The following is a 14,953-nucleotide window of genomic DNA, read 5'->3' as shown; positions in this document are numbered from 1 at the left end:
TTATAGCGTTACAAATAGATAGCCCACTCGGCACCTCTTGAGTTTTCGCCAACAATGCACTGTTAATCACCGAGCTCTGCAAAAGCTCTTTTTCCTCAATCTCTGTATGAGCTACCTGTTCCTTTGAAGTTGCACATGCCTTCAAGATGGAAGCAGACGTGTGAGCATTGGGAGAAACTTTCTCAACTTGCATCAAATCAAAACACGCCAGCTTGACCTTCACTTCCTACTCCTCATGATCCAGAGTGGTTGGTTGCCCAACCCCTTGTATTGCAGCATTTATTTCACAAGTGTTAGACATAACATCCATACCATCATGAATACCGGCATTCTCTTTACCTAGCAAAGACAAGTCACTATCCTTGCAAACCACACACTCATCACAAGTCTAATACATACTGTTATGTCTATCTTGCTCTACATGCCGGATTGCCAGCTTATGAGGCTCACCATGCTTCTCATGCCAAATTGGCATCAAGCCCCTAATCGCATTGCAATGCTTAAGATCAGCACTTGAGACCTTATCCTCTGCATTCTCTTCATCATCAAGGCTATCAGCATCATGATCAGCCCCTTGCTTTTCCGTGCCCGCTATGTCAGCATCTACATAAGCTTCATATCCACAATTCTTTCCTTGGTCTTCAACTACTGTCTCCTCCTGTTCTTGCAAAGGTTCCATGACAGCTTCAGGTGTTCCAACTCTATGAGCGTCAAGCATATGGCAGCTTGCACAAGTCTCCATAGAAAAAGCTTTGCTAACCTGAACACCAGAACCCATGATCTTCTGCGTATTGAGGTCATCTACCCTATTAACACCTGGTATAGACGGATGACATTTTATACCTGTAGCAATGCATAGCTTCCTCTCTTTTCGTAGCGCCACCCTCAAAACTTTGCTCATGGACTTACGCTCTTCTTCTTCCACCTTGGCCTTTAGAAGACCTCAGCCTAGAGACAATAACATGAAGAAAACTTTGCTCATGGACTAATTACTTCATAGCGGAAGACCTCATCCTAGAGACAATAACATGAAGAAAACTTTCCAATAGCTGCTCCCCTCTTTTGATTTTGACCGGGCTGAATGCAGTTCACCTCAAGCTCTCTCCCCATGGATTGAAAGCTTGATGCAGTTCTCTCTTCCTGAGCAGCCCGTTGGCGGCTCCCTTTGGTGCCTTGGAGATCAGGTGTAGCTCTTTCGACCTCAACCTTCTACTGCGCACTCTCTCCCTACTTCCCAGTCCTGGGGAATGGCGGGCTTACTTCCTTGTTTCTTAGAGAAGATGGAAACATTTAAACTCTATGTACATACATTATTGAAATTTGAAAGAAAATTCGTAAGCCCTCTTCCACACAGGTGAGCTCTTCAATAGTAAAATCCTCTCAAATGATCTCTCCTCCGGAGCTGCTTACTATTGCCCCTTGCCTTCCGCTCATTGGCCTGACCTTGAAGGTACTCAAAAATTTGCTTCTTCACTGTATCATCTTCTTCTGGTAGATAATATCCATATGCATAAGTCCATTTCAAGACACAGCGGCATTCAGCAATCTGAAGCCAAGAGTCGCCGATAAACTCTAGCTGCGATATTGGTAAACAATAGCTCTGAAGAAGCTTTTGCAGCTGCAAGGAGTGACTGTCCCTAAGATGAGAGAGTCCCATTGTCCTCCACGTTTCATTCGACGCCCAGCGGTCATAGCTATGGGTGTATCGCCTAGTTTGAAGAGTTCTTTTTGGCCGTTCTTCGTCTTCTTTCATCTTCACGATGCTCGGGGTCTTCTTTCTGGGCATCGTACCTGCTGCAAGTATAGCTGCCTGCACCAATATGTTCAGACCAAGGTCCCAGACAAAGCCAGAAAAATTCGAAGCTGCATGGTGGCGTGCAGGTCATGTGCATGCAACCCGAACTCTAGTTTTGGATTGGCCGTTTACACATTGTAAGAGAAAGAGAGAGAGAGAGAGAGTACGCAGAGCCGTGGGCAAGAAAGAGAGAAGGAGGCTGTTAAGCCTGAGGAACCCAAGAAGGCGATAGGCCAGAATGAGATATATGTTACACGTTCATGCGATTCATTGAGGTGCATGCCGTTTGGCATCCGGCCACGTCTGTGGTGCGTGGGTTGCTGACTTGTGTGATGACATGGATTAATCATCCAACACGCCCCCATAAGACATGTCGTCATACAAGGGCATCCATGCGTTACAAATTCATGGTGAATGCAAGGCTACATGCGTGAGGTTTGTACATCATGTTTATGCAAATCTACATGATGCGATTTTGACATCTCAGCTACAAATTGATCAGCCCGGATCAACAGTTGACTTTCCAATGAAGAAATCCAACAACTCGGATCTTCGTTTTGTACGAGCTTTGGTTGGTTCTTTCTGGTCCGCGACATGTATGCTTTCAAGAGCTTGAACACCACATATTCGCCCCCACAAGCGAAATGAAAGCACACATCCATCTTTGGGAGTGTTAGTCGATGTCGAGGATAAGGTGTACTGGTAGTAGAGTAGATTGTAGAGGTTGGCCACTTGATATATGAGAATTGTAGATGGGCAGGACTAGAGCGTTGAGGCAAACAGCCTGCTGTAGGCTGTCAAGGAAGGTTGTTAGCATCTCGTGCATGGTAAAGTGATAGTTTGAAGAGAGTGGCTCGGGACAGGAAGTTGCGACGTAGTGATCAATTTGTCCGCCGGGATCAAAGGCAATGGAAGGCCATGAAGATAGGAAAACCTGTGTTGTTTGCAAGTGATCTTGCAACACTCTATCCGTCAGTGAAAGATGAATGTCTTTGGTAAGTGTCGAAGGAAAGGTATACATGCTTGTATCAGCGCCTTGAGTGTTGGTGTGGAAGGGTCTCTCAATGGCTAGAGGGTGGAAATGATGCTCAGGTGAAAGAGGGACAACAATATAAGCATCAAGTAAATCCAATATGGATGCTGGATTGGAAGAAGCATTCAAGGTAGCTTGAAGGAAAGTTGGAGCAGCGTTCGGATGAGCATTGCATGCTGAGCTGACAGCCTCAAATGGAGCTTGGTAGATTGCTTCATGGTAATGGAGGAGGGTGGTTTCTTTGCCTGGAGGGACTCCAGAGACTGGGCTGGCAGCTGGGAGTAAGGCGGAGGAAGTTGAATGGTCATCCGCATTGTGTCCATTGCAATTGCAGGGCAAGGTGGTGTGCATAGCAAGGCTGGGCGCTACAAGAGCATTCCATGCATAAGAAGCAGCATGAAGAGGGTGGGAGAGTGCAGTGTTGCAAGCTGGAGGAGACTGCGAGGTTGAATTCCTCAAGGCTGAAGTACTGTGGGCGCTGGCTTTAGGGAGGTGAGCCTCAAGATAAGCGACTTGAAATTCAAAGTGCCATAGATGAGCTTCAGCAGCAGTGGGAGGCATGGTGCAGTCATCCAGAAGGGATGAGACATGCAGGCCGCTTCACCAATAGCGGGATTGGGAGCAGCGACAATATCAGCACCGTCTTGGGTTGCTTCGTCCTCTTCTGCAAGGGAGGCGGCAATCTTGGCCCCAGCAGGTTCGTCTCCACGAGGTCCGTCTGCCAAGGCCATTGCATCAGGGTCGTTGTCGACAGCAAGGTGGGCGGCAGCAGCGTGCGTGCCATCAGTTTTGATGGCAGCGAGGTTCGCAACAACAGCAATGGTTGCTATGATGGCTACACTTGTAGTAACTGCGGAAGCAAGGGCATCCTTCTTGGCCGCAGCAGTTGGTAATTCAAGAGGGGTGGTGGCAATATTGACCGCAGTAGGCTCGTCTGCAGGTTGTGCTGCAGGTGTGACGTCAGTCACAGTTGCATCGTTGGCTGCCCGCACTTCGTCTGCAGTGGTTGCATCAAGGGCGGCAGGTAGGGCTGCGGCAGCATCAGCGTCTGAAGGTGTTGAGGTAGGACCTACGGCAGCTGCAGCGTCATCTGCGGCATGCTTGACGAATGGCATGGCCGCAAGGGTGGCGGCATCTCGAGGGTAGGCAGGACCAGCGCCCACATCACCTTGTGCTGCAGTTATGACCTCAAGAGCGGCAGTAGGGTGGTCGTCCGCTTCTACTGCTGAGGTGGTTGCTTGGTTTGCGGCTGACTTCGCAGCACCAGGAGAAGGAGGTTGGGCCGGTTTTGTCACGTCTGCTGGGTTGACTTCAGCAGGGATGGCGGCGACGTTTGTTACGTCTGCTGGGTTGACATCAACAGGGATCTCAACAGCACCACTACCAGCAGCATCAACGTCATCTTGTCCTGCAGGATTGACAGCGCCGGAGATGGCAGCAGCAAGTTCGACTGCAGGGCAAGCTGCACAGGCGCGTGCGTGCGCATCTGCATGGGCGACAGCAAAGACTGGAGTTGCGGCATTGACTGCAGAAGGGTTAGCTGCGCAGGACGCATGCAGGTGTTCTAGGTTTTCCTTCACAGGTGCGGTGGCACCTCCGTCTGCAGCGTGGGAAGAAACAGCGGCAAGAGCATGGCCTGCTGGCTGGGCAGCGCCAGAAAGGGGTAGGGCTTGGGTAAGTTGAACCGCAGCAGGTTCTGCTTTAATAGCGAATGTAGGGGTGGCAGCACCAGCAGCACCAACATCTGCTTTTGTAGCATGGTCGTCATCTACATACAAAAGCATGGTCGTCATCTACATGAGAGTCTTTGTCTGCAGCAGTGGGGTACTCTTTGGCATCCAAGTTCCCAAGGAAAATTTCAATGATGGTAGCATCACCATTAGGCCGGGTTGGAAGTGCGGTGCTTTGCTACAGCAGGGGTTGCGAAGCAGGAGGCATGGCGTGCTTGCCGCAGAGCAGCGAGGAGAACCAGCCATGAGGCTCTTCACCATAGCTGCAAGGTATGCGCAGGAGGCATGGTGGGGTTTGGTACAGGGCAGCCAGGGTCGCCTGAGCGATGATACCATGTAAGAGAAAGGGAGAGAGAGAGAGAGAGAGAGAGAGCACGCAGAGGCGTGGGCAAGAAAGAGAGAAGGAGGCTCTTAAGCCTGAGGAACCCAAGAAGGCGATAGGCCAGAATGAGATATATTTTCTATTGCCAAGGGAGTGGTTTTATACAGTTATGGAGACAGTTACACGTTCATGCGATTCATTGAGGTGCATGCCGTTTGGCATCTGACCACGTGTGTACCTGACCACGTGTGTACTGGTGCGTGGGTTGTTGACTTGTGTGATGACATGGATTAATCATCCAACACACATCGGACAAGGTTTGGTGTTTGCGACAATCCAAGCCGCATTTTGGGACTGATCGATGGGCTGAGGCTTTCAAAAGCCATTTTGCAGCCATGCTGCATTCCACAGGTCGGTGGACCTCCTCCGAGCAATTCCAACAAAACACAGCCATATGCATAAGTCCATTTCAAGACACAGCGGCATTCAGCAATCTGAAGCCAAGCGTCGCCGATAAACTCTAGCTGCGACATTGGTAAACAATAGTTCTGAAGAAGCTTTTGCAGCTGCAAGGGGTGACTGTCCCTAAAGTGAGAGAGTGCCATTGTCCTCCACGTTTCATTCGACGCCCAGCGGTCATAGTAATGGTTGTATCGACTAGTTTGAAGAGTTTTTGTGGCCGTTCTTCGTCTTCTTTCATCTTCACGATGCTCGGGGTCTTCTTTCTGGGCATCATACCTGCTGCAAGTATAGCCGCCTGCACCAATATGTTCAGACCAAGGTCCCAGACAAAGCCAGCAAAATTCGAAGCTGCATGGTGGCGTGCAGGTCATGTGCATGCAACCCGAACTCTTTTGGATTGGCCGTTTACACATCGGGCAAGGTTTGGTGTTTTCGACAATCCAAGCCGCATTTTGGGACTGATGGGCTGAGGCTTTCAAAAGCCATTTTGCAGCCATGCTGCATTCCACAGGTCGGTGGACCTCCTCCGAGCAATTCCAACAAAACTTATGCCCACATGCACAGGCAACATATATAACGCCTGGCGCACTTATGTGAGGTGCGTAACTCGATGGCATTCTCACACTTCGGTGCCGGACACCACTTTACTGTTCTATTCTTCCCTTCAACAAAGGATCTGAGTATGTAGCGCATGTACTTCGTCTTGTCCTCTTGCGACATCACGGAAAAAATAAGATCATCTCCCACCGCTGCATTGCAGCCAGAAATGGGACATCGCAGCGAGAGGCAACCCATGCCCAGTTCACTTAGAGATGTATGTACATAGCCACCCCAGCAAGAGAGGCAGAAAAAATCGTCACAACAAGCTGTCGCCTGCATTATCTCTATGGGATGATACTCTAAACAAATGCTGCATTTCATTTCCTCCACAAGCCTTTCAGCAATTACCTGCTCTGGTTTGATGGAATCGGTGGGCTTTTCCAACAAACCAACACGATCACGAACACTCAACTCGTCGGCAAACCATTTCTCGTGGACTCGGTTAGGACACCACTCATAATTCCGCAAAAGAATTCCAGCCTGCGTTTTCGACAAGAACAACACCGACATAACACTCTCGATGGCCGCCTCTTGGCGCTGCTTGATATCCTCTTCAGCTAAAACAGTAAATGGCAACGTCTGTGCCTTCCGCGCCGCAGAGATCTGCATGGGCTTCACCTCATCGAAATCATTGTATACGTAGCCTCCGCAGAGATCTGCATGGGCTTCACCTTCATCCACGTCCATATGCTGATCATCGTCCTCACAGGTCTCATGATCTGAGCGAGAACTCTGTAAATCTTCGTCTGATTCCATCTGATCCGCAACAAACTACCAAGAGAAGGCCACGCACGTCAGCTAGGCAAACGCAAGATCCTGCTCAGCTAATTGTACTCCGATATGCAACTGGCCAGAGACAATTTTAATAAGTAGTCTCCACTCGTCGTGAATGGTTGGACAGGCCACGACGTTTCTTGACTTGATTGACCCGGCAATTAGGCCTTTAATTTATCTGGGGTGCAGGTTCAATGCATGCAGATCTAATCACATTTGTAAGTGTCCTCAATGCATGATTGATCTCGTTGGTCGTTCTGGCCGATTAGAGAGTGCTATGACAATGATCAAGAACATGCCATTCTATCCCACTCAAGTGGTATGGCATGCTGTGCTAGGTGCTTGTCGTAAATGGGGCAATGTCGACTATGGAAGACAGGCTTTTGAAGATGCAGTGCGATTGGATGCTGGCATGCACGCGGAGGCAAATTGATTGTGTAAATTTGCCTAAAGGCATTGTGTAAATTGATTGAAACAACTCTCCACACTTGAAGGAAGAAAGAGTTCTCACCCCAGGAACCTCCAATGGTGCCAATAGCACCAAAGACTGTTATATGGTTAGAGAAAGCAAGGAGCCCAACAACATCAGCTTTTCATGAAACAGGGTCTCACAAAGGCAATGTAATTAGAACGCAAAGAGGGTGGATGAGGACATAGTTTCCAACTAAGTGGATCTCACATGTTGTGGTCCGTGGACTACAAGCAACAACATTGCCATGCACACTACAGTGGTTGTTTGTTATTTTGATTAGTGTTGCAACGTCCCCTTGAAGCATCAATTTGCACTTATAGGTTAAGTGAGGGACAATTTATGAATGCGATTATGGCGCTTACATCTTCAGGACAACAAGCGTCGTGAGTTTTTTCCAACATGGGCAGAAAAAGAAGGTTATGTTTCTTTTTGAAAATGCAAGGTGAAAAGCCTTTCTGTGAGTGCATTACTTATGCTTGGATCTTAAAGAAGCCACTTCTTGCACGTTACATCCAACATGGGTGGGAGAAGAAGCTCTCGGATGCGATGTGAGGATCCCTAAGAAAAAGAGACTATGTATACTTGCTTCTCAAAGACATGCTGGTATATGAAAGTGGAAAATAATGAGGTTTTTCATCACAAGCTCTTGGAAAAATATGGTATTCTGCATTGTTTTGCTCATCATCTTCTCTAGCATTGAGAATGTCATCTAGTGGAGTGTGTTAGTTTCCGGATGTGCACCAACATATACAAGGCCAGGAGTGTACCTTGTCTAACATGCAGCCGTGGAGTCATGGATTTCGACATAAGAAATCAACTCTGCTTGCGTCTTGAAGGCATGCTGCAATATTGTGCAAGAAGTGGACATTGGAAACCATGTGAAGATGGGGTGCTTGATATGGCCTCTTGCAGAGAACGTGGTGCTTGGTGGTACTTTCTATGCTCCAAAACTCTAGCATGCATTATGATACTATTGTGACTATGTTTCACTTCCAAAGAAAACCACTTATCTCTTACATGCTCTTTGTCAAGGCAAGCCAAGTTTAGTTGGTCCACTTGCAAATGAAGAACCTAGATACAAGTATCCTTGGAATTGCAAGTCTTGGGAAAATGTGGAGAACAATCAAGGTTGAGGAGTGATGTTGACTTCCATTGATGCTCGTAGAATGATGTGCAGTAGTAGCCAGATGGAAACTCAACAGCTCCACTTTAGTATGCATTTCTCAAAAGTAGTAATTTCTTAGTACCTTGCTCTCCTTTGGAGTTCCCCAAATGAAGACTTCCATTGATGTTGGTAGAATGATGTGCAGTAGTAGCCAAATGGAAACTTAACATCTCCACTTTAGTATGCATTTCTCAAAAGTGGTATTTCTCAGGTACCTTGGTCTCCTTTGGAGTTCCCCAAATGAAGGATTGGTTGCATGGGATATCGAGCCATTATTTGGGCAAAGAATAGGGTCCATTCATTCAACTCAAGTATGCTTTTCCCAAAGGTAAAGACCTCCAAGACCTGTAGGTGCTTACCTCCCTCACCTACATCTAGGCTCTCTCTGAGATTGTCCCGACAAGAAGCTACTAGTCTTACACCTAGCTAACAACCAGGTGTGAGTCCTTCCAAAGCATTTGTACTACAGCATATTCTCCTTATCAAAATTTTGCATCAACTATTGCAACAACTCTACGCATAAGTTCCATTATTTCTCTAACTTTGCTAGCAACAAATAAATGTATCCTGGGTCTTGACAAACCACATAGAGAGAGAGGCACACACACACACACACACACACACACACACACACAGAGTCAGCTAAAGGATGGGAAAGCAAAACATGCTCTAGGTAAATAGAGGGTATGGCTCTACTTGTTACTTGCAATTCCACGAGGGCTATTTGTTCTGCTAAGGTATCACGATATTTGTAGCATCTTCAAATTGATGAATATCCATGGCATGTATTTTCAAGCTGATGATTGTAGGTATGGTTTAAGCATCACGATGAATATCAATTGTGTGCAAGCTAGAGTTATTGATGAAAAAAACTGCTAAAGCTCTTGAGCCAATATAAAGAGTGTCACGGATCAAGAGGTATGATATGTCTTGCAAGAACATGACTTCTTTATGGCTTGTACATCTAGAAGAAAAACTCTCCTGCTTTATGAAAATGGCTTCTTTTTTCTATCTTTCTTTTCAATTTGAGCTCGTTGTAGTTTCTCTTGTGTGTTGCTATTGATTTTCACTTTGATTTCCAAGCCTCTTATAGGTTCCAAGGAAGACAATGGCATGACTCGTGTGGCAATGGCCATGAATGGAATCCTTTCTAAATTTCTAGCTTTATGGGGGTTTCAACGACATTATTTAGCGAGAGAGAGAGACACATGGGCAACAAAGAGGGGAATTTGGAGTTCTCAATACTTGATTTGAATCCATGTGATGGAGTTCAAGGTGTTTGAACCTCTGTGTCAAAGTTCAAAAGCACATTGGATCTAGTAAGGAACCAACATCACATATAGAAAACACTATGGAGATGCATATACAATCTATGTTTTTGGTAAAATCATGGACAAGGTGTGTTACAAAACTCACTATTTTGAACATCTTGGATGTGATATGTTCAAACTCATGGAGGGGAATTCTTGGATGTAGTGTGATCTACAATTCAAATTTCTATGAGGCAAAGCCTGCTCAAGATGACATTATTTTTGGTGGCAAGTTGCCAACTGATTGTTACCAATCCAAGGTGTATCAAGATCAAGGATCCTCTATTAGTGTGCCCATGGTAGCATTTTTATCAATTTGGTCTTCTTACTTGTGTACACTATGAATTGTAGAGAGGGTGCTAAATTTCATGCATCTACCCAATGTGTTCCCTAGTAGTTTTTTTTTTTTTTATGTGACTTAAATATGGAATTATGGGAAATTCTTGAGGTGGGTACTTAAAGCTCCCCAATTTATATAAAGGAAACAAATTTCCCACAATGTATAGTAATCGAGATAGTAATATATTCATTTTTAAGTTCATTTGTGCATAGAAATATCTCCCTCTTTCTTTTTTGTGCAACCTTTAGCACTATGATTTATCATCATGGACTTTGGAAACCTCGAGGACGAGTCTTGAACTCAAGACATGATATTCCAAAAGAGATTAAGATAAACAATTTACCACACATGGGTGCTACAAGGCTCTAAATTAGAGGGCATTTGGAATGCAAAAAAATTACTAAAGAGCGGGGATGTGAGACCAACTTGACATAATAGGATTTAGTCTAAATTGTGTACATCTAAAATTAACATATAATGGAGAAGCAAGTCCCCTAACCATAGTGGCCTCTCGGGAGCATGTGCAGCTTGTGGCCATCCTTTGGAGAGTCAATGTCATTGTCTTTGGGACTACCCTATGGAAGTACAATAGGTTTGGGTTCGGTTCCTTTGACTGATGCCAGCTCTTTCCATAGCACGACAAAACACTTGGGGTGCAGCTGCTTGGTCTGCCACTCTCATGGGAGCTGCATTACAGTTTGAGCTATCCTCCAACAAGGTGATAGTGATACAGGGGGGTCAACCTACACTCCAGCATGCTACAGAGCTTACTCCACAAGAGTCGTGCAATGAGAGAGAGGAATTTTGGGAGCTCTTTTGTGGCTTGACACTCTGTTTCATCTGGTGAGCCCGTTGCTTTTGCATCTTTGAGGCTCGTCTTGTGCCACCAGCAGATACTGTTCAATATTTTTGGCTAAGGTCATCCATACTCTCAAGGGAAAATTTGAGAGACTCCTAGGCATCTTTGATCACATGTGGGAGCGTAGAGAGGTGTGCTCAAATGGGCCTTTCTTCACCATGGCCCAGGGTGTGCTCAAATGGCACCAATTTCCACGTGTGTGCCTTTTTCTTGCTCCCATTTTTTGATTTACCTCATTTTACATATGTTGTTTTTTCATTGGGAGAGTCTTTTTATCAAATGAACCTCGGGGCTACTCCTTGTCTTGATCCACTTGTTCGACATCACATCAATGTGCATGCACGTCATCCTACACTGTCGTGCGATGGCACGTTCATAATGTGAAATTAAAGTATCTACCTCACTCTTAATGTTTATGATGTGTGGGACCAAATGCTACAATGTACATATAGTGTGATATATGCGAAAATGAATGTTACGGTTGCAGTCGTGTACATACCTTGCCGGGCGGGCGAGGCCCAACATGTGGCACCATGGAATGCTTTTACGCATAAATATATGCCTAATTTGATTTGGGAATGTACAAATGTCAAGGGTTTCGAAGTGGCACGCTCGTTTTGCCTAGAAAGTTCAATGCAGGCAATCTTCGCCAAAAATAGCAGGTTTCGTGCGCTGGCATGAAAGACGTATCCAAATTTCTTACCAGGTGGTAAAATGAGGTTCAACATGAAATTTGAACCCAATGGGAATTTTCCACATTTTAGGGATTTTTCCGAGCTCGTTTGGGATTTTTACGGACAAAAAGTTATATTTTTGGGCTAAAAATGGTCAAAAATAGCCTTAAAAATGCTCAAAATAGCTCAAAATGCCACATCGACGATGCTAGCATTGTTGCTCAAGTTGTCTGGGAATTTTTAGAGCCAAGAATGAGTTCATTTGGGCACATGAGCAAGGAGATACAGCCATTCCTTTATAGGGTGCTAGTGCAGTCCCGCCACTACATGGTTGAGGCTGTGAGGCCTCCAATTAGGGTTTCCCCTCCTCAAATAACTACGTGGGCTTCTCCAATGAATTACTGAAGCTTCCATGAAATGGTCACATCGAAGAATCGAAGCGTTAATTTAGGGTTTTTAACAGGTCGAATGAGCACTCCATTAGTGCAATTGAGAGCAAGGCTACACCTAATCTTCACACACACAAGAGTTTTGAGTTAGTATTGGTTATTTTTCAAAGTGGAGCTTTCATGGCTGGAGTTTTATTCTTTTTATTGTATTTTTGACTTCAAATCGTCTACGCCTTGCTTGATTTTTCTACGAATCCTCACAGTCAGAGGCCCGACGCTTTCCTAGTCGCACTACGCACTTCCTAACACGTTTTTTGTGAACCCGACACGAAGTAGGCTAGGGTGAGGGTTCAAAATCTTCATTTAAGTTCTCAAAATAAAGTTTTAAAGCTATGGAGCAAAAAGAGCAACAGGGGGTTCGGTTTGCTCCTGTCACAATGCAAATGTTTCAAGGTTTTGCAGTGTTTATGCAGCAGCAGCAAGCTGCAAAAAGGAGGGAGCTCTCCTCAACCAAAGCGCTTCAATCTATGGTGAAGAAATTGGACCAATTTAAAGTTAAAGATGTAACAAAGTATCTTTGTGGATATGTAAAGGAGATGGAGCTTCATCGAGTGCCCGAAGCAGAGATGGTGCAAAGTTTTGAACTTGTTGTGGTTCCCGAGATCAGAGAGCATGTAAGGGGAATTAGAAATGAGCATGGGGCGACTTGGGAAGCATTCAAATTAGCCTTGAAGGAAGAGTATTTCATGGAGGACTCTGAAAGGGTAACAAAGAGGACTTTCTTAGAGTGGGTAGTTCGGCCAAAAGAGGGGCTCTCGCCTACCGAACTGCTAAGGGAATTCGAGCGCCGTTATGATCAACTTTTAAGAACTGAAAAGGCTACTCTAAACTCGGAGAAGACAGAGCTCTTTTTGCAAGCTGCAGGTGAAGATATTCAAGAGAAGTTAGAGCTACTTCTTGAGGATAAGGATGCGGAACAGGGTTTGAAGACTAATTGGAATGAGGTCGAAGATGCCATTTCACTACTAGCTAAGCGACAACGATGAAGAGACAAGATGATAGTCAACCCTACTCAATCCCCAAGTGTTTCCGAGAATCCTATAAAGCTTGTGATTGTGGTTCCAAAGAGTGACAAATCCTTTCTAGATGATATTGTCAAGGGAATGCAAGAGCTCAAGTTAAAGCTTACAAGGCTAGAAGAAAAGGGGCAACCATCAGGACAATCTACAGGGCAAAGGCCTCAAAACAGAGAAGGCTTTGTAAATAGATGCATATGGTGCGATAGTACTGACCATGGAAGGAGGGATTGTGAAAGTTTTAAAGATGCTTTGACAAAGGATCTTGTTTTCTTTAAAGATGGAAAAATTTGCTTAAGTGAAACAGGTAAGCTCTTGGGAACAAACTTTGGCAAAGGCGGGATGAAGAAACTAGTTGAGGACATGGTTACTAGCCATGCCATCTCAATGGTTGAGGGAGCCGCCTATGGGTTAAAGGTGGATCCTATTAAGAAAAAAGGATCATTCAAGGTTGGAGAAGAGGAATCTAATGGTATTGGAGAGCTATGGCCATGCACTATAGAGTCTTCTATGAAGGGTAAAATGACTACAGAGGTTTTACATGATGCTGGAGATTGCATTCGGCTAGAAACAGGTTGGAACGACCCTATAGATTCTTTGTCAGTGCATTTGTACATTGCCAAATGTCAAGAAAATGAGGCCATTATTGAAGAGAAACGTAGGTGCGAGAATGGGGATGAAGGGCCTTCAAAGCATGCAACGAGGAGTGGAGGTAGAAATGACACAGTGCCTCTTAGATCACCTTCCCCGCAACAGATGCCTGTCCGCGAAGTGCCTATGCAAGAAGCCTCTAAAGAAAAGAAGAAGGACGCAACAAAATCCAAAGCAAAGGGTCTGGCCTACAAACTCCAATCCGATATAGAGGCAGCAACGGATCTCAAAAAGGTTTTGGAAGAGAGGATTCTAAATAGTAAGGTGGAATTTACCTTGGGCGAGGTCCTTGGTATAGCAAAGCGGGAATTCCACGAAGAAATAATTGATATCATAAAGAGGAAGCGGCAGTCTCTTACTGAATCTATCCATGTACAGGGTGAAGAAGAGACTTTAAATGCACAGGGTGTACAGGTCTATGGCAAACAAGGTGATGAAACTATTGTTGGATGCTACAAGTCTAGGGGAGGAGTAAAACACGTTCGCTTCTTGGATGATGAAGATGAAGTGGAGACCACTCACAAGAGCTACTACTTGAATAGTCACTGGGCAAGAGCAACTAGTGAGACACTGGTAAAAGTGGGAGACTTAGAAGAGCCATACATTGCGATGATAGATCATGGATTAGAAATTAACCTCATGTCAAAGAGCCTTTATCAAAAAGGAAAATGGCCAATTGATATAAATCATGGATGGATGATTCATGCAGCAAAAAACTCAGCAGGGGAGTTGTATGGAGCTTGTCCAAATGTTAAGGTGACTATAGGGGATGTGAAAGATGACCAAAATTTCTTTGTGCAGGAGATGTCTACATACCCCCTTATCCTTGGTCAGCCATACATCACTGCTACTCGCATGGAAACCAAGGTGATGGGTGATGGGTCAGCTTATGCAAGAATAAGGAGCAGGGATGGAAAGCGTGCTCTACAGTTCCTTACTGTTTTTGTAGACCATGAAAGGAACCGTGAAAGTCTTAGAGAGCAACCCTTGCCAAATACGAACAAGGAATTCAAGTACTACAGGGATATGAGGGGTTTTGGCCATGTACCATTGTAGAGCGGGATTGCAGTGGTACAAGAAGAGAAAGGTTCTCGCATGATGTATATGCAAAGGATACATTTTCTACAGGTTTTGTAGGATTATCAGACTATGGATCTATTGCTTTTACAGAGTGTGAGGACTTAAAGTGGGATGAACGACAACATGTAAATAGTGTATGAAGAGGTTTGAAGATGAATGGTCTGCTAGAAGATGATGAATGCATTGCAGGTGTGTTTGATGAGTGTTCTTTTGTGGATACT

The 14,953-nt window shown here is 45.2% G+C and overlaps 1 protein-coding gene and 1 pseudogene across 1 annotated transcript; both read right to left on the bottom strand.

Annotated features, from left to right (window-relative positions):
• Positions 1-226: 226 nt before the first annotated feature.
• Positions 227-6,698, bottom strand: LOC147459509 (putative E3 ubiquitin-protein ligase ARI7; annotated as a pseudogene).
• On the bottom strand, positions 3,188-4,819 carry LOC147459510 (uncharacterized). The gene is made up of 2 exons (XM_086509850.1): positions 4,706-4,819; positions 3,188-4,621 (listed from the first exon to the last, which is right to left on the bottom strand). Exons 1-2 carry the CDS (start codon positions 4,817-4,819, stop codon positions 3,284-3,286), a joined length of 1,452 nt encoding a protein of 483 aa, XP_086365976.1. The 3' UTR covers positions 3,188-3,283.
• Positions 6,699-14,953: the final 8,255 nt, after the last annotated feature.

This window comes from Adiantum capillus-veneris, chromosome 4, assembly GCF_014529385.1.
Source record: "Adiantum capillus-veneris isolate H3 chromosome 4, ASM1452938v2, whole genome shotgun sequence".
NCBI classification, from domain to species: domain Eukaryota; kingdom Viridiplantae; phylum Streptophyta; class Polypodiopsida; order Polypodiales; family Pteridaceae; genus Adiantum; species Adiantum capillus-veneris.
This window is presented reverse-complemented; position numbering and strand designations above follow the sequence as displayed.

Excerpts from the sequence above, each read along its gene's own strand:
- LOC147459510 (XM_086509850.1), bottom strand. The coding sequence starts at position 4,819 with ATGGTGAAGAGCCTCATGGCTGGTTCTCCTCGCTGCTCTGCGGCAAGC. Across the intron at positions 4,622-4,705 it reads ACTTCCAACCCGGCCTAATG|ATGACGACCATGCTTTTGTA; the intron begins GTGATGCTACCA and ends ACTCTCATGTAG.